The sequence below is a fragment of the Magnolia sinica genome, chromosome 12 (assembly GCF_029962835.1).
Source record: "Magnolia sinica isolate HGM2019 chromosome 12, MsV1, whole genome shotgun sequence".
NCBI lineage: Eukaryota > Viridiplantae > Streptophyta > Magnoliopsida > Magnoliales > Magnoliaceae > Magnolia > Magnolia sinica.
Window position 1 is genome coordinate 25,672,747 of NC_080584.1, and position 21,498 is coordinate 25,694,244.

Genomic DNA, 21,498 nt, shown 5'->3' on the forward strand with positions numbered 1-21,498 from the left:
GGTTAGCTATCTTCCTCCCCGAGCATAGTGTAACCACCACTGCTTCATGGGTGATTTCTAATGAGTAACAAACTAGCTTCATTGTTGATTTTATAGTGATCATGTTACAACTTTCATAACTTTGCCAAACATACATGTTGATCAGCATGTGTATATCCAGTTCAATCCTTTCATCCTTAACCTCTTTATTACATATTCTCCCTAAAATGCGCCCAGCCAAAATGTGCCCCACATAGACAACATGCTTTCCATCACTTTTATATTTCACTATTTGTATTTATCTATTATAATTTTGCCTTTGTTCATCATTTTCACATTCTTTTCTTCACTTAAAATCCATACAACTATTCATCTAAAGACAGACAATTTGATCCAAAAAACTTTTTAAAACTTATTAACAAGCTACCCTCAAAATATTTTAAACCTCCCTTCCTTTCATGTAGACAATACCTACAACCTAGTACCCTTTAATTTAGCAGGCTCACCTAACTTGAAACTCTTTTCAAGCATAAAGCATTTACAGTTTAACACTTTACAAGCATTCAAACAAATCTTTATTGAACATCCATGGTAATAACAAGAGAGTAACTACTGTCGGGACCTATAAACTCTAGCATCAGATTATCATATTATGTCCAATTTACTCATAGCTCAGTTGTTGTGCGCGAGACAGACAGCTAGGGCCCATACTTCTGTATTGCAAACCATTGATCTGATGTGTGCTCTAAATCAACAAAGATACTCTAAAAAGATCTTAACACTTTAATCTAAAGGGACAGGAACAATACCAATATTATCTCCTTTTTTACTCAAAATCACGTTCATGTTGTGGCAAAACAGATGGAAAGTAAATCAACCATTTGGTGAAGTGGGCTACCATGAGTTGGTTGCTGTGAAATTTGACTGTCACGGGGCTGAAAATCAGGCAGGTTCAAGCCAACCAACCCATGATCTACCCAACATTGGGTTGGGCTCAAGCAGGATGTATCAGGTTCAATCTCAGGCTTGAGCTATACAAACACCAAGCCAATAAAACTTGGGTTGGGCTCAAGTTGAGGTCTTAGGTAGTTTGACCCAACCCAAATCCAATTAATATAAGTTACTTATACATTATAAAATATTGTAGATCATTTATGTTGAAGGCACAAGAAATTTAACTGCCATCAAGCCTCATTAGTCCACATCATTTCCAATGATTCAAGCTAATAAGATACTTCAAATTTCTCTCCCAAATAAAATGTATGCTACACAAAATGACTTTTAAAGGAATAAACTTATATTTTAGCTTGTTTGTTTAGAAAAATAAAATTCTAATTACATATATAATTAATAAAATTATAAGTAGAAAAAATAAAACATGTATTTAAATATTATAGAATAATGTAATGACAAAATTAACATATATCCTCCCAACCAAGCCCACTTGGATTGGGTTGATCGGGTTAGGATTGAGGTATAAGAACCTTGGGTTGGGTTAGGGTTGAATACCAACCCGAGCCAACTTACCCACCCAACTTTTAGCCCTAGACTGTCACCCCACATCAAGGGCACATCACATACATGAGTCCGGATCCTCTGTTATCGGGTCAACAGAAAATTCCTGATACCCAAATTCTCATTGGTCCACGTCACAACTCACTAAAAAAATAAAAAATAATAAAAAACAGCTTTGGACGCCAAACCATTAGGGTAACAGGAATTCTCTGTTGACCTGATAACAGAGGATCCCGACTCCACATACTTACATTAAAATGAAAAGAAAAAATAAAATGAAAATAAAGAACTAAGAAATAGAGGGAAAAAGGGAAAGAGAAATATCGAAATGATGAAGATTTTCAATTACAGTGCACATATTTATAACGATAGATAGATGATATCTCCAGCCACATTCAAAATGACAGAAACAAATAGAACAAAGCAGCAAGAACCACATCATGACTGTTAATCATCTAAGCCCTTTCTCCACGGATCCTACGGGCGAGCTGCATGTCCTTGGGCATGATGGTGACCCTCTTGGCATGGATTGCACAGAGATTGGTGTCCTCAAAGAGACCCACCAAATAGGACTCGGCGGCCTCCTGGAGAGCAGCGACAGCACTGCTCTGAAACCTCAGATCTGTCTTGAAGTCCTGAGCTATCTCACGGACGAGCCTCTGGAATGGCAACTTCCTTATCAGAAGCTCCGTGCTCTTCTGATACTTTCGGATCTCTCTCAAAGCCACAGTCCCTGGCCTGAAACGGTGTGGCTTCTTCACGCCTCCTGTAGCTGGGGCCGATTTCCTTGCCGCCTTGGTCGCCAGCTGCTTACGTGGAGCCTTCCCTCCCGTTGATTTCCTGGCCGTCTGCTTTGTGCGAGCCATTGATTTCTTATCTACGCAAAAGGGTAAAATAGAAGTTGGAAGAAATGAATGGAAGGTTGGAGAGTCTGTGTTGTTTGTATGAGATGTAAAGAGGGGAATGCGGTTTGTATTTGTAGGGAGGGAGGATGGCGGGAGAATGAAATTTCTGTGCTTTTTGAAATTTCTTTCGGGAATAGATATTGACCGTTCGATTTGAAAGGTTAGCAACCGTTGTGATTTGTTGGAGCGGGTTGACGCGGATCGCAATCCGGGGAGCGGATTAGGTGAGGTGGCTGGGATCCCTGACTGTGGGGCCTACTGTGATGTATGTGACTACATCCACGCCGTCCATCCGTATTGAAAGCTCATTTTAGGGCACGATCCAAAAAATGAAGCTGATCCAAATCTTAGGTGGACCATAATATGTGAAACAGTGGTGATCGACCATTAAAAACCTCCCGTGGGCCACAAAAGTTTAGGATAAGCTGATATTTGTGTAGTCTCTTCGTCCAGACATTTTTGACTTTATCTACAAGTTGGATGGCAAATAAATATTCCGGTGACCCCATGAAGTTTTTAACGGTGGGGATTCAATCTCTACTGTTTCATGTAGTATGGTCCACGTAAGATTCGTATCTATTTCATTTTTCGATCATGCCCTAAAATGAGATTTCAAAACGGATGGATGAGATTTCAAAACGGATGGACAGTGTAGATTTAAGGCACATACATCACTGTGAGGCCCAGGGTCCGACCCAAGTCGGTGGATCCGGGGTCTCACCTAATCCGCTCCCGCAATCCGCCTTAGGCTGGAATTGTGGGTGCATCCCTGACAGTAGGCCCACCTCGATATGCATTGTATATCCACGCCGTCCATCCATTTTCCAACTTATTTTAGCGCAACGTCTCAAAAACGAGGTCATACAGATCTCAGATGGACCACACAGTATGGATTAAATTACCACCATTAAAAGCTTAAGTTTCGGAACTTCGTTGACCATGTCAACAAATTGGATGACAAATAAACATTACGGTGGACCATATGAAAGTTTTACTGGGGGGTGTTAAATGACCATTGTTTCTGTGGTGTGGTCTATTTTAGATTTGTATCTGCTTCATTTTTGGGACCATTCATAATATAATATGGAAAACCCGATATGTAACTGAACATCGAGGTGGGCCCAGGATCAGAGCTGCACCCACCTCGCAGATTCAGGGTCGCATATGATCTGTGTCCGGATTTGTGATTCTCCTCACAATAGTAAATGGATGCTGAAAAGGAGGTAAATTGAAGGTTTATCCATGCCATCCATCTATTTTGAAAAGTCATTTTTGGGTAAGAGCTCAAAAAGGAGTTAGATCAGAGGCTCAAGTAGACCACACCATTCAAAGCAGGGGAGACAAAAAACCTACTTTTGAAAGTTTCTTATGGCAATGGAAGTTTTGGATCAAGTTAATATTTATGTTTTCACCAAAGCTGTACACGAGTCCAACCGAGTTGAGCTTGGCACAGCTCGACTCAAGTAGCTGACCCCAGCTCAAACTCGGCTCGGTCCTCAAGCTTAGTTGGCCAGCTCAACTTGGATCGATCAGCAGCTTAGGGCAATTCAAGCTAAGTTCGAGCTCGTTTGGCATTTTCTTAAACACATGGAGTACAAATTCAATTTCTCACTGTATGCAATGGTTTACGGGTATTTCATCAAACAATCAATAGGCAACATCAAAATCAAAATTAAAGGATAGTTTTATCAAGTAAATTTTGTTGTAGTGATTTGTTTCGCATCCATACCTTCCTTACCACCAGCCGATCCCGTAGAGAATGTATGCACCCGAAACAACACTTCGTTGAGTCATTTTATCAAACAACACTTGGTTAGCAACATCAATATCAAAATAACTTAGTCACCAAACTTATTTGATTCGAGTTCGATTCAAGTTGTGGTTCGATTAGAGTTGATTCAAGCTTGGACAAGCTCGAAGTCGAATCGAAAATTTTTCAAGCATCAAAAATCAGCTTGACTCAGCTCAAACCGTGTCGAATCGAGCTTTTTCAAGTCAAGTCGAGTCAAGCGAGTTAACCGTGCTAACTCAGTTCATGTACAGCTCTAGTTTTCACTCCATCCACGCCTATAACCTCATGAACCGGTTGGATGGCAAATAAACATTATGGTGGACTTAATGGTCGGAATTCAATCCTCAATGATTTTACGGTGTGGTCCACTTGAGCCTTTGATATTTTTAAAAAACAAAAAATTTGATAATGCACTAAAATGATGTCAAAATAGATGGATGATGAAGATAAAACATATAGGTGGCGCCACAGTGCTCCTAACTGGACCGTCCATCTCTTGTTAGGTCCGGTGGGGATAGTACAACCTAGGTGACTTGCATGTGATCCCGGCCACAAGAAAATTAGTGCGCTCGGAAGCTATCTGAGGCCACGGAGAGTTCTGTGATAAATTCGCTGTCCATCAGTTTCGCAAAACCACAACAGCACGGGAGTTCAAATATCAGGTCAAAACTTTGGTGGCACACACCACAACAGCAGTGATTGAATGCCTGCCATTGGAAACTTCATGGGGCCCGCAGAAGTTCTGTGTAGGATGATATTTGTACCTGAAGTTTATCTGAGTGGAAATAACCACATGAATAGTTTGGATGACATATCGGCATAATGGTCGGCTCAAGTAGGTTCCTGCAGTGGATGTTTCCTTTCTAACTGCTGCGTGTAGTGTGGCCCACCTGAGTATGCCTGTTTTTTAGGACGCCTGCCCTATTGTTCTCTACGGTTGCCACGTAGCTGGATTTGTCACGGGTATCTCTGCGGGCGTCACATAGCGTCTGACCCAAGTAAACTTTGGAGACTTTCCGTGGCTGGGCCACAGGAAAGTCGCGTACTTGTAAAGTCCCTGTAAAGTGACGGTATTGCCTTGAAATCGGATTGCGTACGGGCTTACTCGGTATTCTCTCATCGTATTGTGTAAGCTAAGTTGGGCCACCTTGAATCCGTTCATCCCTTTTTCCATCTAATTTAAGGGGTTGATCTCAAAATAGAAGTACATATGCCGTCCATCCCTTTTTCCATCTAATTTAAGGGGTTGAGCTCGAAATAGAAGTACATCCAAAGATGAAGTGGATCATGGCCCGGAAAATAATTGGGATACTGATTTCCAAAGTTAAAACCTTGCTAGGCCCCACAGTGATGCTTATTTGTAAACCAACCTGTTCATGATATCATAAATACATAAATGAATGGAAAACAAAAATATAAGCTTGATCCAAAACTTCTGTGGCCCCTAAGAAATTTTCAACACTAGAAATTCCTTTCAATTGTTTCCTGTGGTGTAGTCCATCTGAACATTGTATATACTTAATTTTTGGGTTCGAACCCTAAAATTATATGGGAAAATGGATGGACGGAGTGGATAAAATACATACATCATGGCAGACCTCACAGACTTTACTCCGTACGCTATAAAAGTAGTGAGTTACTACGCAATCCACTTTTACAAGTACAAGCAACCTATCACCCTTTTACCCCACCCTTACCTAAAGTCAACTCTCTCTCTCTCTCTCTCTCTCTCTCTCTCTCTCTCTCTCTCTCTCTCTCTCTCCACCCATCCCTCTCTCACCCAAAATTTAACCTAACTCATCCCTTCCTTACACCCATCCCATCTCTTTTCATCTATCATTTCTCTCTCTCTCTCTCTCTCTCTCTCTCTCTCTCTCAAGCTCCCAAGGAGAGCATCCAACGTCCAAGCTTCCCAAGCAACCCTAAGTGTGGCCCACTTTCCTACCCAAATCTCCCATCGTAGTCGTCCAATCTTCATCATCCTCCATCAAGATCGAAGCTAAGGAGTTTAGGAATCCAAGGAGCTAAAGAAGGAGACCAATAGGTGGGTGATCCACCGTTGATTTTATTTTAAGGACCCACTTGTTGTGGGACCCACTTGATGTATGCATTGTATAAGGGAGGGCCCAATAGTGGCGGGGTCCCTCCCCTTCACGTTTCTCTCTCTATCACTCTCCCTCTCTCTCTTTCTTTGATGTGTGCCCCACCTAATGACACAGGTATTCCACACGTGGGACTCACCTTGTATTGGTGTATTACATCCACACCGTCCAATCCATGGACAGTGGATGTAGAAGGCTGGTGTACCGTGCAACTATATAGCTGCTGACTTACGTCAGCAAGTTTTGTGGCCTACCATGTGGCGTGTGAGATCCACACCGTCCAGCCACTTGGATGGTGGATCCCACCATAAGGTATATGTTATGTCCTAACCGTCCATTCATTGGACGTGGACCCCACCATGGCATTGTGTGGGGCCCACCATGATGTATGTGTACATCCAGCCTCCATCCAAGCCTAGATGCTGGAGCTGGAGATATTAAAAAAATTATAATAATAATTATAATAATAATAATAATAATATACACACACACATATGTATGTGGTGGGCCCCACGTGGGACCCACCTGCTTTGGAAGCGGATTAGCTAGAATACCTCCAGCAACTATATAACTGTTATAATACAGCAAGGACCGTGGGTCCATGATGTATGTGGGGTACATCCACACCGTTTGTCCATTTGGACAAGGCCCCCACATGATGTTTGAGTTTTATCAGCGCCGTCCATCTATTTGTAATCCAGACCATCCATCTGAAAGGTGGGCGCTGACTGGCTGGTCTACCACACCAATTATATAGTTGTTGTTTTTTACAGCAAGTTCTGTGGGCCCCGCACGATGTACGTGCTTCATCTATGCTGTCCATCAGTGGGCCCCATGGCGTCAGCAAGTTTTGTGTGGCCCACACTTGATATATGTATTTTATCCATGTTGTTTATCAAGTGGACCACACTGCAGTAAACATTGGGGGATTGAACAGCTACCCTTGAAACCCTTTTTGGGTGTACAGAAGCTTTAGGTCAGTATGATACTTGTTTTTCCACTTAATTTAGGTCTTTGTGACCTTATGAAGAGATTAGATGGAAAATATATGTTATGATGACCCTATGTGGTTTAAACAGTGAAAAACATTATCTCCACTGTTATTTGTGGTATGGTCTAGATGATCTCTCGATATGATATGATTCATTTTTTGGTAATGGTCTAATTGATCCCTAAAAATAGAAGAATGGTGTAGATGATGCGGCTCATATGATGCGGCCCACTTGATGTATATTGGCCCATTGGTTTGGCCCATATAATATAACCCATTGATGTATATTGGCCCATTGGTGCGGCCCATATAATGGGGCCCATTTGATGTATATTGGCCCATTGGTGCGGCTCATATAATGCGGCCCATTTGATGTATATTGGTCCATTGGTGCGGCCCATTTGCTGTATATTGGCCCATTAGTGCGGCTTACTTAGTGTGTGTGAGGCCCATTGGTGCAGCCCATGTGATGTGACCCACTTGATGTATATGAGGCCCATTGAGATGTATTTAAGGCCCATGGGTTGAGGCTTAATGTAATGTATATGAGGACCATAAGTGAGGCCCGATAAGCGTATGTGAGGCCTTTGTGTGGGGCCAAATGTGTTGTATATGAGGCCCATTATGATGTGAGATTCCACCATGATGTATGTAATGATGTTTATGGCAGCCATGCCTTAGGAGCAATGATGGTTTGACATCCACATTGTAAGAGCAATGATGGTTAAATGTCCGCATTGTAACTCTCCCTAGGGCCCATTGTTAGGCCCATACTTGTAGTGTGTAGGCCGTCTAGGCCCATCTTCGTTATGAATAGAGTCTATCACCATATAACATGCTTAGTATAGCTCCATGATTCATGCTCATACGCATTATATGTATACTTGATATGAGGAGTGATTGATCATAGCATATGCCTTTGGGCAGATTGTTTATGGGCTCCCCAATAGGCGGAGTTGTCCCACATGAGCGCGCGGTACGCACAGGAATGCTGCATGACTGATAGCGTGATTCATGCACTTTGCATTTATATGACATGACTACTATACGCCTTAGTGACATTAGGGCTGTGGCCTCCATAGGCACATTGTGGATGGTAAGATCGGACACCGAAAATACTGTTACTAGCATCGAGGCGCCATAGATGTCCCTGGGTGAAAATTCATAAACCCGATGGTACTAGAGAATGACTCCAACGTCGAGACCGAGTGGATACATGAGCGCACAAGGGTCGTATACCAGCAGGCCGCGTCTACCAATATGTCGCTGTCGGTTGGAAGGGGGTGTGGCCTTATTCGTCCGAGGGTAGGGGGCAATGCTAGGCTGAGTATGACCAGCTCATAAATGGGTCCTCTATCTACGGGCCAGGCCGATATTAGCAGGCGGATAGTGAGGTCTCTTCTACTTACCTAGTTGTGCGCTTGGATAGGGGCAGCAAGCTGGCGTAAAGTGTACTAGACCTTGGTGATTATCCAACGTGAGAACTGTAGTGATATTTGATGCTCGAGTGATGAGTTGCATTGATATGTGGATTCGGACGAAGATTGGTATACTTGAGTTGCATCTCGCATTGCATGACCTTGGTATAGCCGACATCATTCATGCCTCACATTGTATGGCCTTGACGTGGGCGATAGTATTCATGCCTTACATCGCACGGTCTCAATATGGTCGATAGCATTATGCCTTGAATCGCATAGCCTTGATACGGCTGATTGCATTCATGGACTCATCAGCATGATTCCGCATTACTCTGATATTGCGTTCTGAGCACGCTCATATTTCGCATACACTTACACCACCCTCTAAGCTTTCTATAAGTTTATGCACGATTGATGCGTGCAGGTGACGCCAAGATGCAGCCATAGCTTAGTCGCATCAGGAGCGAGTAGTTGAGCTTCAGGAGTTTTTGTTATTATTATCTTGTATTTCCCTTCATATGCATTGTACCTTAAAGTTTTTTTTTTATCATAGTAGATTTTGTAATGGTGTTCTTGTGGTTATTGTTCATGGGTTATGCTTATGGTTATGATTATTACGAATCAAATTGATATTGAAAATCCTCCTTGTAGGATTCTAGGATCCGAACCTGGTAAATGGATGCCGAGAGCTGAGAATGGAGTACTACAGAGGCTATTGGCGCTGGATTCGACTCTCAGGAATTTTGTGAGCCCAGTTTTCGAGTTTGAAATATCATACTTAGTTGTTATCGGTTTAAAATTAAATTTGAAATCATACAAGACAGGTGAGTGTAAACACCCCACCCTAGGCTAATAAGGTGGTTAAGTTTAAACTAATGTATGGACAATCAAACCCCAATCCTAAACTCTAACCCTAGAAGCCTAAACCATAGGAATCCCAGTCCTAAACCCTACACGCAACCAATTCAAGCCAGTCAACCTAACCCTAAACCCTATGAACCTAAAACCCTAGAACCTTAAGTCAGCTTGGCAAGTCAACTCACCCATACAACTTGCTGAGTTAACTCACCTAGTTAGCCTACCGAACCCCACAACCTAGTTAACTCACCTAGTTAAGCCCAAAACCAAGCCCAATCAGAGAAATGAGTGAAACCTTAAAGTAACAAAATTCACAGCAGAGCCTCCATACGCTTGGAAAATGCTACCTACCAAAGCAGGGAGTCTGAGTGGGGATTGGCGGCAGCCAGGTTGTCACTGACCACGTGGCACTCCACCTCTTTAGGGCAACGTCCCTCAAGCATGTGGAACTCTCCTTTTTCAAGCCCAAAGTGTGCGGCTGAAGTGTATTTACTCTGATGCCCACCTCCTTATCCAAAATTATGCTTTTACTACTTCATCCAACCTATGCTGTGGCAATCTCCAATCCCAGCCTTTCAACCACCTTTTTCCCTATGATTACCAACAATTATAAGAAAATCGATTTTAGTGGCTATAAATAGCCCCTCCCCTTCTCATTTCAAGCACTCACTCCAATCCAGAGGCATTAGGAATTCAAAGGGAGTTCCCCATTACATCTAGTAGATCATGGTCCATTCCTCCACCAAGGAAAGTAAGAGTGAGAGAGAGAGAGAGAGAGAAAGAGAGCTCAACCCTTGTCTAGCCTAGCCTAGGCAAAGTCCAAGCCTCTTGAGTCGCCTAAGTTTAAATCTAAGCCACTCAATCTAGCCTTGCGATACTACCGTTCATCCAGCTGTTCGAGCTTCAATTAGTTTCATCAAATAAAGCTTAGCATCGTGCAGCATTCATTCCCTTCTCAACCCCCTTGCTCCTCATGCATCAGTATTACATTGCATTTCATCATTTTTCCGCATCTAACTAGCGGGTGTATGCTCTAAGGCTTGCCAATATAATCGAATCCTATCCACCAGAAACCTTAGCCAATTAGCCATCGCTTGACATATACATTACATTCCATCGTTTTCTCAATCTTAAGTTTCTACGAGCTCTAACCGATTGTAGAATTGTAATAATTAGGCGACTCTGGTAAAATATTATACCCATTTACCTCAAACGAAAGCCCTTGAGCGAGGATCTCCCGTCCCCTTGGAAAATTTTCCTTCCAAAGTCCATAGAATGGCGACTCTACTGGGCAAAATACTAGTAATTCTAGTCACGACTTGACTTGAATAACAAGATCTTACAAATTCCTAAAGAAAATTAGTTCTCGCACATTTACATTTACATCTGCATCTGCATCAACATACATTCCAAAAAAAAAAAAACTAAAAAGAAAAAATTGTGCCTCGGCAAGTCAGGCATCTTAAAAATATCTCCCTTATCGCAGCATAATCCAAATGAGATCCTGAATGGCCATGGCCAACCACGAAGAAGTAGCTCTCCCTTTCTCTGCTCTTGATATATAGGAAGGTATTCCCCCACAACCGCATCCAGCAGGATCAGTGCTAGTCTCTTGCATCCAGGAGGTGGTCGAGAATACGAAGGTCATGCAAGAAATGCTTCGCTAGCTCATGCCAGTGCAAGTTCCAATATCCAACATCCAAGTTGGCCCAGCATAACAAATGCAACAGTCAAGGTTCGTGTAGGACTTCTGATACCCTCCCAATGGAGACATCTATACAGTACAATCATTTACCATGGGGCATTTCTTCCAATATCCTCCCACGAATGAGAGTTAATTCCATTAGTCCACACCCTGGACTCCCAGTCAATTCCAAAATTCTCTCTCTTACTGGAATTCCACTCAATTTCAACAATCTCTTGCAACTAGGATTTCTTTGTAGCCTCATTTTTTAGTCCCAATTCAACAAACTCCCTATAACGGGAGCAACCACCAGGTCCAGCCTACTTCAAGTAGGAATCGTAGAGGTGTCAACAATGTCAACTATTACAAGAAGGATACATGGTAGGCTTGATAAGAGGCAAAACCTCTCCATTCTGGTCCCTCTGAAATCGAGTAACTCTAAGAGCAATTGCGAGAGATGGAGATAAAGCTACAGAGGTAGCATGGGGTGGATCTCTCATCCACCAAGTTCGGGGACCTCTGTCTCTTTCCTGATGTAAAGTTATCTTTAGGCTTTGAGGTACTAAAATTTAAAAATATGATGGTATAAGATGTCTTATAGACCACCTAAGGGCATTTTGTGGAGAGCTTAATGTCATGGCAAGCAATGTGGAGCAATATTGATCTGTCTGTTTCAGAAGTCCCTGAAAGGCGACACATTAGACTGGTACATGTCACTAGACTACCATCGAATAAAAACTTAGGAACAACTTTCTCAAGTATTCATTGATCATTTCATGTACAATCTTAATGTAGTGCTGAGAAGAGCAAATCTTGTTTCCTCAAGACAGAGAGATGATGAGTCATTGTTAGCTTACGTTGGACGGTGGCGAGTTATGGCTGCCAGAATGAAGAAACCCATCGACAATGAGGAGCAAATCACCATGATCATCCACTCGGCAAACCCGAGTATCTCTGGATACCTTGTCTCACATCCATATGCCGACTTCACCCAACTCATCTGCGCCGGGGAACAAGTCGAAGCCAAAATAAGGGCTGGGATGTTCTCACCTTGGTGGCCTCATTAGGCCTCCCTGATACAGCCAATAGTAGAAGGAAGGTCCATTGAATGCGAGAACAATAACGAAAGTGTTCTCATCCCCCATCTAATGGAAAAAGACAATCTTGTCGCCTCTACCAAAGATGCATCATTCACCCCTCAAAAGGGACAACATCATCAACAACAACAATAGCCAAGATGGAACCCACAGTATCCCAAACATGGGTGGCAAATGGGCATGGTCTGGGAGCCTAGGAAATTTAAACCGATAGACCGAACTTACAGTGAAATGTTAACCACGCTAGTCCAAGGGCAACTTCTTATCCCACTGCTGCTTAGGCCCGCACCAAATCCTTTACCACCGTCATTTAGTGTGAACGAGAATTGTGCTTACCATCAATTTAGGGGTCACACAATGGATCATTGTTTCACCTTAAAGCACACAATCTAAAACTTGATCGATTAATGAAGAATTTGATTCAAGGCCTTTGACGGGGCGATGAACAACATACTCCAAAATCTCCTGCCACAATATCATGCGGGTCCTGGTACATCAGCCACTCATACCATTGATACCATTAGGAAATAACCTCCTCTCTATCTAGTCCAATTTGTCCATACCATTGACTCTCATTTGGAGTTTGAACCCGTCATCCTGCAAGGGGCTCCCCCAACTAGTCTAATCTCTATGCCCCTAAATATACAAGGTGTATTTCTAGTCAGTCCAGTTTTCCCACCATCAGTTAATTAAGGAGACAAACGCCATTATCCAATAATCAACTAGGGGTACAACTTGCCTGTCTTAGCTTCAATCAATCAAGGGGACAACCTCCCCACTTCGGTAATCAAATAGGGGCACACCCTACCTGTCTCAGCTTCAATCAATCAAGGGGACAACCTCCCCACTCAAGTAATTAACTAGGGGCACAACATGTCTGTCTCAGTATCAATCAATCAAGAGGACAACCTCCCCACTCCAACAATCATCCAAGGGCACACCCTGTCTGTCTCAGCAGTAATCAATTAAGGGGACAACCTCCCTGCTCTGATAATCAACGAGGGACACACCGTGCTTGTCTCAACATTAATCAATTAAGGGTACTACCTCCTCACTCTAGCAATCAACCAAGGGCACACCCTGCCTGTCTCAACACCGGTCAATCAAACTTCCCCACTTCAAAAATTAGCCAAGGGCACAACTTGCCCATCCTAGCATTAGTCAATCAGTGGCACTACTTGCCTGTAACACTAGCACTATTATACATGCCAACGCTGTTAATCGACAACCAAGGGCAAAAGCCCGCATCATCTAGCCACAACAATGAGAGATAGAAGGAGCCTATCCTCCCAGCCATAGACGTATAGTGCTCCGATGAGGACATCCCATACCATGGTCTCGAGTTTGAGACTGTGAATTACATTCCTCTTGTATGTCCCATCCGATCAAACTACGTCTTCCCTCCAGACAAGTACCAAATCTTCTACTAATGGCTCGAATATCAAGGCTCGACCCTAGTCATTAAGGATCGAAATAATGTGAATAGGAGAATACTAGGATATCAACATCCTCCAAGCAAGAAACCAAAGCATAGGTGCACCAAAAGAAAACAAGGTCTTCAAAAGGAGGGCAATCCTTTCACTTGCACATCAATCCCATTTGATGATATAAAGGACTCGAACAAGGGGGATGAATTGCTCTCGATTGACTAGACCACAATCCTGGTCCTACCCGAGCTGGAAGAATCCAGTGAGCTGCAATCCATCGGGGATGAACCAAGAGAAATCGCATCCGACATCGACTCAGAGCTCAGCCCCAAATTTATCCTGATGTTTAGGCACAATGATGGGGGCCCATCTACTGCTCTATTTGACCCTGCCTCCTAAGGGGAAAGAGTGCAAGGCAGTAACAGGTTCGCAGTCCCTAGACGGTAATAAAAGCCAATGTGAATAGCGCTTGGCTTCCTGAGCTGGATTAGGCAACCCCTGGTTTGCATAATCATTTAGCTCAGGGTCCCTTTTAGTAAAAACCTCTAAAAATCAGAATTTTCAAAAATCCAAAACACAAAATATTTCAAAACTCCAAAAAATCAAATATTTGCAAAATTTCAAAAATTAAAAAAATTCAAAACTAAAAATAAATAAATTAAGAATGCTTTTTAAAAATTAAAACCAATAAAGTGCCAAGTTTGTTAGTCAAAGAACTTGAGTATAAAGCCCACTTATATTATTTTAATTTAGAGTTAGACTTTGAACTCAAGGGTTAATACAAAGCCGATGATGTGGAAGATGATGAATCGAGTCTTGAACTAGAGGGTCTCATGTTGATTGTCAAATATTACATATTCTCCCCTATTTATATCTTAGTTTTATGAACATGATAATGCTTAATGGTCTATTTTATAAATGTTTGTTTTGCAAGGTGAATCTGAGAGCTTGGATTAAAGAGAATGTTAAAAGCATGGATTTGATGCTCAAGAATCACCAAGGTAAAAGATGGATCTTAGGAGACCAAGAATGAAGAATTCACATGCCAAAGATCTAATGAAACCAAGTATAAAGGATGAAGAACAGACTTGAAAGAATGTAGAATCCTCAGTAGAAAAAATAAACAGTTTGGTCCGACCGAATTCGCATAAAACAGTCCAGCGACCAATGATGAAATTCGAAAACTAATTTGGTTCGACCGAAGATTAATTCGGTCCGATCAACAACTTAAGTTTGGTCCGATGAAAATCAAGTAACTGATGAAACAGAATCCTATCCGAGCTTAGTCTCAACTTCGGTCCGAATAAAGGTAACTTCGGTCCGACCGATGCATAACGTGGCTACGTAAGTTGAGGTGGTTAATTGCGAAAATTCCAAGTCAGTGCATAATGTAAGCCCTGTATCCTAGACCGTACCATTCCATAGACTTCCGCGGTCTTCCCGGTCGAATTTCGGTAACCTTTGACTCTTAACTAGTATTTGGCGCGACCTTGATTCTCTTGCCGTCAACCTGAATCGACTCAACCCAAGACTTATACCTTAGCGACCGCGTCGTCGCCGCGGTTTCGATGCCGCGACTCGCCCGCCAAGGCGATACCGTGGTTAGGAGATGTGGGCCAGCGTTCGGTGCGAGGAAAACGCTGCGCGTGAGAATTTCGAGAGAATCTCTCTAAGATGTCACATCAATCAATTAACCCATCAATCTCATCATGTCAAGTACACATCACCTTTCACCCTTTCCCAAGCAAGCCCCAAAAGTCAAAAAGATCTTACAAGCCCATACCTTCTCTTACACCATTAGCCACAAAAGTCAAAAAGTCTCTTACACACCTATCCCTCTCTCTCCCATCCATCACTCCATCACACATCACCCATCTCTCTTTACAACTCTCTCTCTCCTTTATTTTCAAATTACAATCTAAGCAACCCAAGAGCTCCTCACGTCCAAGCCATTCCATGGAGAGAAAAATGCATATGTGAGGCCCACCTTTCCATCCCTAGATCTCCCATCCTAGCCATCCATTTCTCATCTTCCTCCATCAAAGAGAAGCAGAAGGAGCTAAGGAAGCCAAGGGAGCAAGAAGATCAAGCGGTGGGTGCTTTGATAGGGTAGTTTTTAATGTTTTAAAGATGGGCCAAGTGAGGCCAACTGATCAATGGTTTGGATCTCACTTTGGACCCTAAGATGTGGCCGATGGCCCACTTGGATCATCATGATTATTCCATGATGGGGCCATTCTCCATGGACCCTATCATAATGTTTATTTTCCTTGCATGCCTAGGGTCATCTAGACCGTCTATTTTAGTGGAGAATGGATCTCCACCGTTGGATTTCGATTTAATGGGCCCACATGTAATGACCCACTTGATTTATGTTATAGATCATTGAAGGGAGGGCCCATAGTGCCGGGGTCCCTCCATCACGCATGTCTCACTCTCTATCTCTCTCTTTCCCTCTCCTTTTTCTTTTTTCTTCTTTTCTTATGTTAATATGGTCTTGTGGCCCATTAGGTTGGACCCCACCATGAGGTAGGTATTTTATCCAAACCATTTATAAGTGGGGCCCACCTTATATGTGTAGTACCCACACCATCCATCATTTGGTGGCCCACCTAAGTAGGGCCCACCCCAATGCATGTGGACTACCAAACCGTCCAGCACGTCCCTGGACGCTAGACAAAAAAAGGGAAAACACAAATTTTAGCTTGTTAACAAGCACTTGGGGTGGCCCACTCTTATAGGCCCCACCTTGATGTATGTATTAAATCCACACCGTCCATTCCTTTCTCAAGCTCGTTTTAGGCGTTGAGCCGAAAGATAGGACCAGTCAGACTTTCAGGCGGGCCATAACATGGAAAATAGCGGGTGTACCGTTGAAATATCCCCTGTTGTTTCTATACACCGAAACAGGCCCAATATTGGGCTTGTATTACTTGTCTTGAGCCATGGAGGACCATTGAATGGAGTGGATTCTCAGACGTGGGCCCCACCTGTGAAAAATCATAGGAAAACATAAAAAAAAACAAAATCACAACAGCAGCAGCAGGCGCTACTGCTGTGTCAGAAAAGCAGCAGGCGCTGCCTGCGTACCAGCGCCCGGGCGGACTGGGCGGATGGACAACCACCCACGGCTGTAGCCATGGGCCCCACCTTGATGTTTATTTGTCATCTAATCCATTCATATGGTGGGCCCTAAGGGCAGTGGACCACCATCTAAATTTCAGATCCATCCAAGACTCAGGTGGCCCACATCATAGGAAACAGTGTGAATTGAACTCTACCCTTGAAACCCTTTTTGGGTCCACAGAAGTTTTGGATCAGGGTGAAATTTGTTTTTACCATTCATCTAGGTCTACGTGACCTTATCAATGGGTTGGATGGAGTGTAAACATTATGGTGGGCCCCACACGGAGCCCACAGTGATATATGTGTTTTATTGCCACCGTCCAGGCGAACGGTGGAGCCCGCTATGATGTTTGTGTTATATCCCCACCGTCTAGGGACGATGGGCGTGTTGTGTGCGTGTGCGTGTGTGTGTGGGCGTGTGTGTATATATATATATATGTATAAAATATTATATTATATATAATATTGTATGAAGTATATATAAATTATATATTATATTATATATAATATACTGGTGGTGGGAGGCCCATCTCAGTTTACTTGAGGCCAATGGGTCGAGGCCCATTTGATGTATTAGGGGCCCATGGGTTATGGCCCATTAAGATGTATTGGGGCCTATGGGTTGAGGTCTATTTGATGTACATATGGGGCCCAATTGGTATGGCCCATTTGATACACATAAGGCCCATAAGATTAGGCCCATTTGATGCATTCTAAGGCCCACGGGTTATGGCCCATTGCAATGCACATAAGGCCCATGGTGCGACCCAATGATGTGGCCCACGTGATGAATATAAGGCCCATATGATATGGCCCATTTGATGTATTTAAGGCCCAATGGGATGTAACTAAGGTCCATTGCAATGTACGATCCCAACATGGGTTATGTAATGATGTTTACGTCGGGCTATGCCTTGGGAGCAATGGTGGTTTGACGTCCACATTGCAAGTTTAGTGTTGGTTAAATGTCCGCATTATGACTTTTCCTAGGGCCCATTGTTAGGCTCGTACATGTTATGTGTAGGCCGTCTAGGCCCATCTTCGTTATGAACATCATCCATCCCATATAACATGTTTAGTTCCATGATTCATGATCATATGCATCATACGTATGCTTGATATGAGAAATGACTGATCATAGCATATACCTTCGGGCAGATTGTTTAGGGGCTCCCGTACAGGGGGTGTTGCCCTATATGAGGGCACGATACGCGTAGGATTGCTGTATGACTGGATAGTGTGATTCATGCATTCACATTATGTGATATGGTTACTATACGCCCCAGCGACATCAGGGCCGTAGCCTCCACAGACGTATCGTGGTTGGCAGGATTGAATACCAGAAATATTGTTCTACATGGGGTGCTATAGATATCCCTGGGTGAAAGTCCCTAAACCCTTATGGTACCAAGAGGTTGCTCCAACGTCTAGACCGAGTGGGTGCATGAGCGCCGAGTGCCGATTACCAGACGGTTGCGCTTTCCACTATGTCGTGGTTGGTTGGAAGGGGGTGCGGCCTTACCCACCCGAGAGTAGGGGGCAATGCTAGGCTGAGTCTGACCAGCTCGAGGAATGGGTCCGCTATTGACGAGCCGAGCCCGATATTGGCAGGCGGATAGTGAGGTCTTTTCCACTCACCTTATTGCGCGCGATGGGGCGGCAATCTGGCTTAGAGTGTACTAGACCCCGGTGATATTTTAGATTTTAGGTTGTATCAATATGTGGATTTAGATGAGGATTTGTGTGCTTGAGTTGCATTTCGCATTGCATGGCCTTGGTATGGCCGACATCATTCTTTGCACCGCATGGCCTTGGTACGGCTAATGGTATTCTTGGCATTCATCAGCATGTTCCGCATTACTCTGATACTGCATAGCTGCATTACCACCTTGAGCATACACTTTCACCACCCTCTAAGCTTTCTATAAGCTTATGCACGACCGTTGCGTGCAGGTGACGTTGGATCGCAGCAGCGCTAAGGCTTGGGTGCGTGACAGATTATTTTAGAGTTTTTGTTCATCTTCATTGTATTTCCCTTTATGCTCATTGTACTTGTAAAGTTTTTGATCATAGTGGAAATGTGATGGAGTTTTTAGTTGTTGTTTGTGGGTTATGCCTTTGGTTATGCTTATTACGAATCAAACTGATGTAAAAAAAAATCCTCGTAGCATCCCAGGATCGGAACCTGGCGAATGGGCACTGGGAGCAGAGAATGGGGTTCTACGGAGGCTGTCGGCACCGGATTCAGCGATCGAAAATTTTGTGAGCCCGGTTTTCGAGTTTGGGGCGTGACACATAAGATGGATCTTCACAACTATAAATAGGAGTCCCTAAGATGTTCCTAGGTATCATCTAGGATTTAAGGAGTAGAGAAAAATAGTGGAGAGCCGTCACCAAGAGTTTTTCTTCTTCTTTCTTAGTTGTTTTCATGTTTTGTTTAAGAGTTTTTAGTTTAATCATGTCTATGGTTAACTAAACCTCCTAGCTAGGGCTAAGAGGTGAAGCTTGTAGATTGATTGAGATGTTTATCTTACTTTAATTCTCATTTATATTGAACTTCATTGATTTCTAGTTGATTTTAAGGAATATTTTCAGTTTTCTATGGTTTGTTGTAACTCAAATTACAATAGACGCCGTGATAACTTTGAATATTTTTTCCCTATTTGATATTGTGGGATTGGTAAATCTTGTTGTTCACCATCATCTCCTAGGCATGTTAGGGTGATGGAATCCCTTTCAAATCTTCACAATCCTTATCCATTGAGACTAGATCAATGAAAAGTTCAGAGATTTGATCATCTCTTCTTCCAACTGGATAAGATAGGACTCTGATTCCAATTGTGTCTCTTGAATCAAGTAAGGCAGCATCTTGATAGCTACAAGTGGATCCTTGGCACCCTAGTTCCCACCTTTAAATTCATAAGTTTTAATCAACCTTATTCACAATCACTTTCAATTATTCCAGAATTCAGATTTAGACCTTCTTCTTCTTCTTCTTCTAGTCCTAGTTCTTTTCAGAATACGTACAAGTTTAGTCCCTGTGGATTCAACCTCGGTCTCATCGAGATTATTACTACATTGCGACCCTACACTTGGGGTTGTGAATATCTCCTTAGAAAGTTCAAAATCAAAAGCTATTATCATCCTGAAAAATTTTAAAATTGTAAACCTAAGATCTCTCAAAACTCTTAGGGAAGTATGAATTGCGAATCCTTCTCCCTAGAAAATGAGCAGAGAATGATTGAATTCTTGAAGCCGTGACTGCTCAATCTTGCATCTTATGAAGACTTCTCTGGATTTGATCGAAAACTTGTCGACAAATCTTGAAATAAAGCCTATCAAGAAGAAGTCGCGAAAGACCATGCTTACATTCCATGTTAGATTAAAGTACTTCAAGCTTCCCTAGTTTTCTTTCTTAGGTTTAGTTTTTAGTTGCTTGAGGGCTGAGAGTGTTTCATGCCTAAGTGGGTTCATAACAACACTCGACGTCTCTTAAGTGAATGAGGATTAGTCGAAGGGTTCCCTATCCATCACCGGATTAGACATCACTTAAGATCCTCAGAGTCAATTGTAGTGATGGCTGCAAATCAACCTGTAATTCAACCTCGACTTCTAGTTGAGGAAGCTCAGGATGAGAATGAGGTGCATAGAACACCCCGCCTCGTACCTTATGAGATTATTTACAACCGGCGGGGGTGAGCACACCTTCCTGTATAATTTTTCCAGACAATGCAGGAAATATGGATATTAAGTAAGGAGTAATCCAACTCCTTCTAAAATTCCATGGGCTTGAATCTGAAAGCTCATATCTACATATGAAAGAGTTTGATGAGATAATAGCCACTTTATACTTTCCTAATGTATCTAAGGATATGATTAGGTTAAAACTCTTTCCCTTCTCCTTAAAAGAAAAAAGCTAATACGTGGTTGCATTCACTATGTCCATGATCCATTAGCAGATGGAACGATATGACAAGGGAGTTCATAAAGAAATTCTTCTCATACCATAAGACGAACACCATCAAAAAGTCGATCATGAACTTCGCCCAAAAGGAAGATGAAACATTCTTCTAATGTTGGGAGCGGTTCAAGGATCTTGTCAGTTCATGCCCACAACATGGCTTCAAAACGTGGTGCATAATAAATTTCTTCTATGATGGACTGACATCTTTTATGCGTCAATTGGTCGAGACGATGTGCAATGGGGAATTCATGAACAAAGATGTCGATGATGTGTGGGATTACTTTGACAAACTTGCTGAAAACGCACAATCATGGGACATCTCCCTAAGACCTAACACTACTTCTAAGCCTATTCAATTAAAGGAGAGGGGCAAAATATATGTTTTGAAATAGGAAGATGATATAAATGCTAAAGTGGCTAAGCACACAAGGAAAATCGAGGCCACAGAACTTAGTAAGGATAAGGCTAAGGAAGTTGTTTGTGGTATTTGTGCTTGCAACATTCATACAATTGAAAATTGTCCAACAATACCTGCTTTTCAAGAAATATTGAATGAGCAATCGAATGCCGTAAATAACTACCAAAGACCTTTCAGTGGACCCACCTTAAATACATACAACTGCATCCAGAGGAACCA

At 42.6% G+C, this 21,498-nt stretch overlaps 1 protein-coding gene and 1 non-coding gene across 2 annotated transcripts; both read right to left on the reverse strand.

The window, feature by feature from the left end:
• Positions 1-1,914: 1,914 nt before the first annotated feature.
• Positions 1,915-2,447, reverse strand: LOC131221132 (histone H3.2-like). The gene has a single exon (XM_058216285.1). It carries the CDS (start codon positions 2,358-2,360, stop codon positions 1,950-1,952), a length of 411 nt encoding a protein of 136 aa, XP_058072268.1. The 5' UTR covers positions 2,361-2,447; the 3' UTR covers positions 1,915-1,949.
• An 18,467-nt stretch (positions 2,448-20,914) lies between these two features.
• Positions 20,915-21,021, reverse strand: LOC131222040 (small nucleolar RNA R71). The gene has a single exon (XR_009159749.1). It is a non-coding gene; the product is annotated as a small nucleolar RNA R71 (small nucleolar RNA).
• Positions 21,022-21,498: the final 477 nt, after the last annotated feature.

Excerpts from the sequence above, each read along its gene's own strand:
- LOC131221132 (XM_058216285.1), bottom strand. The coding sequence starts at position 2,360 with ATGGCTCGCACAAAGCAGACGGCCAGGAAATCAACGGGAGGGAAGGCT.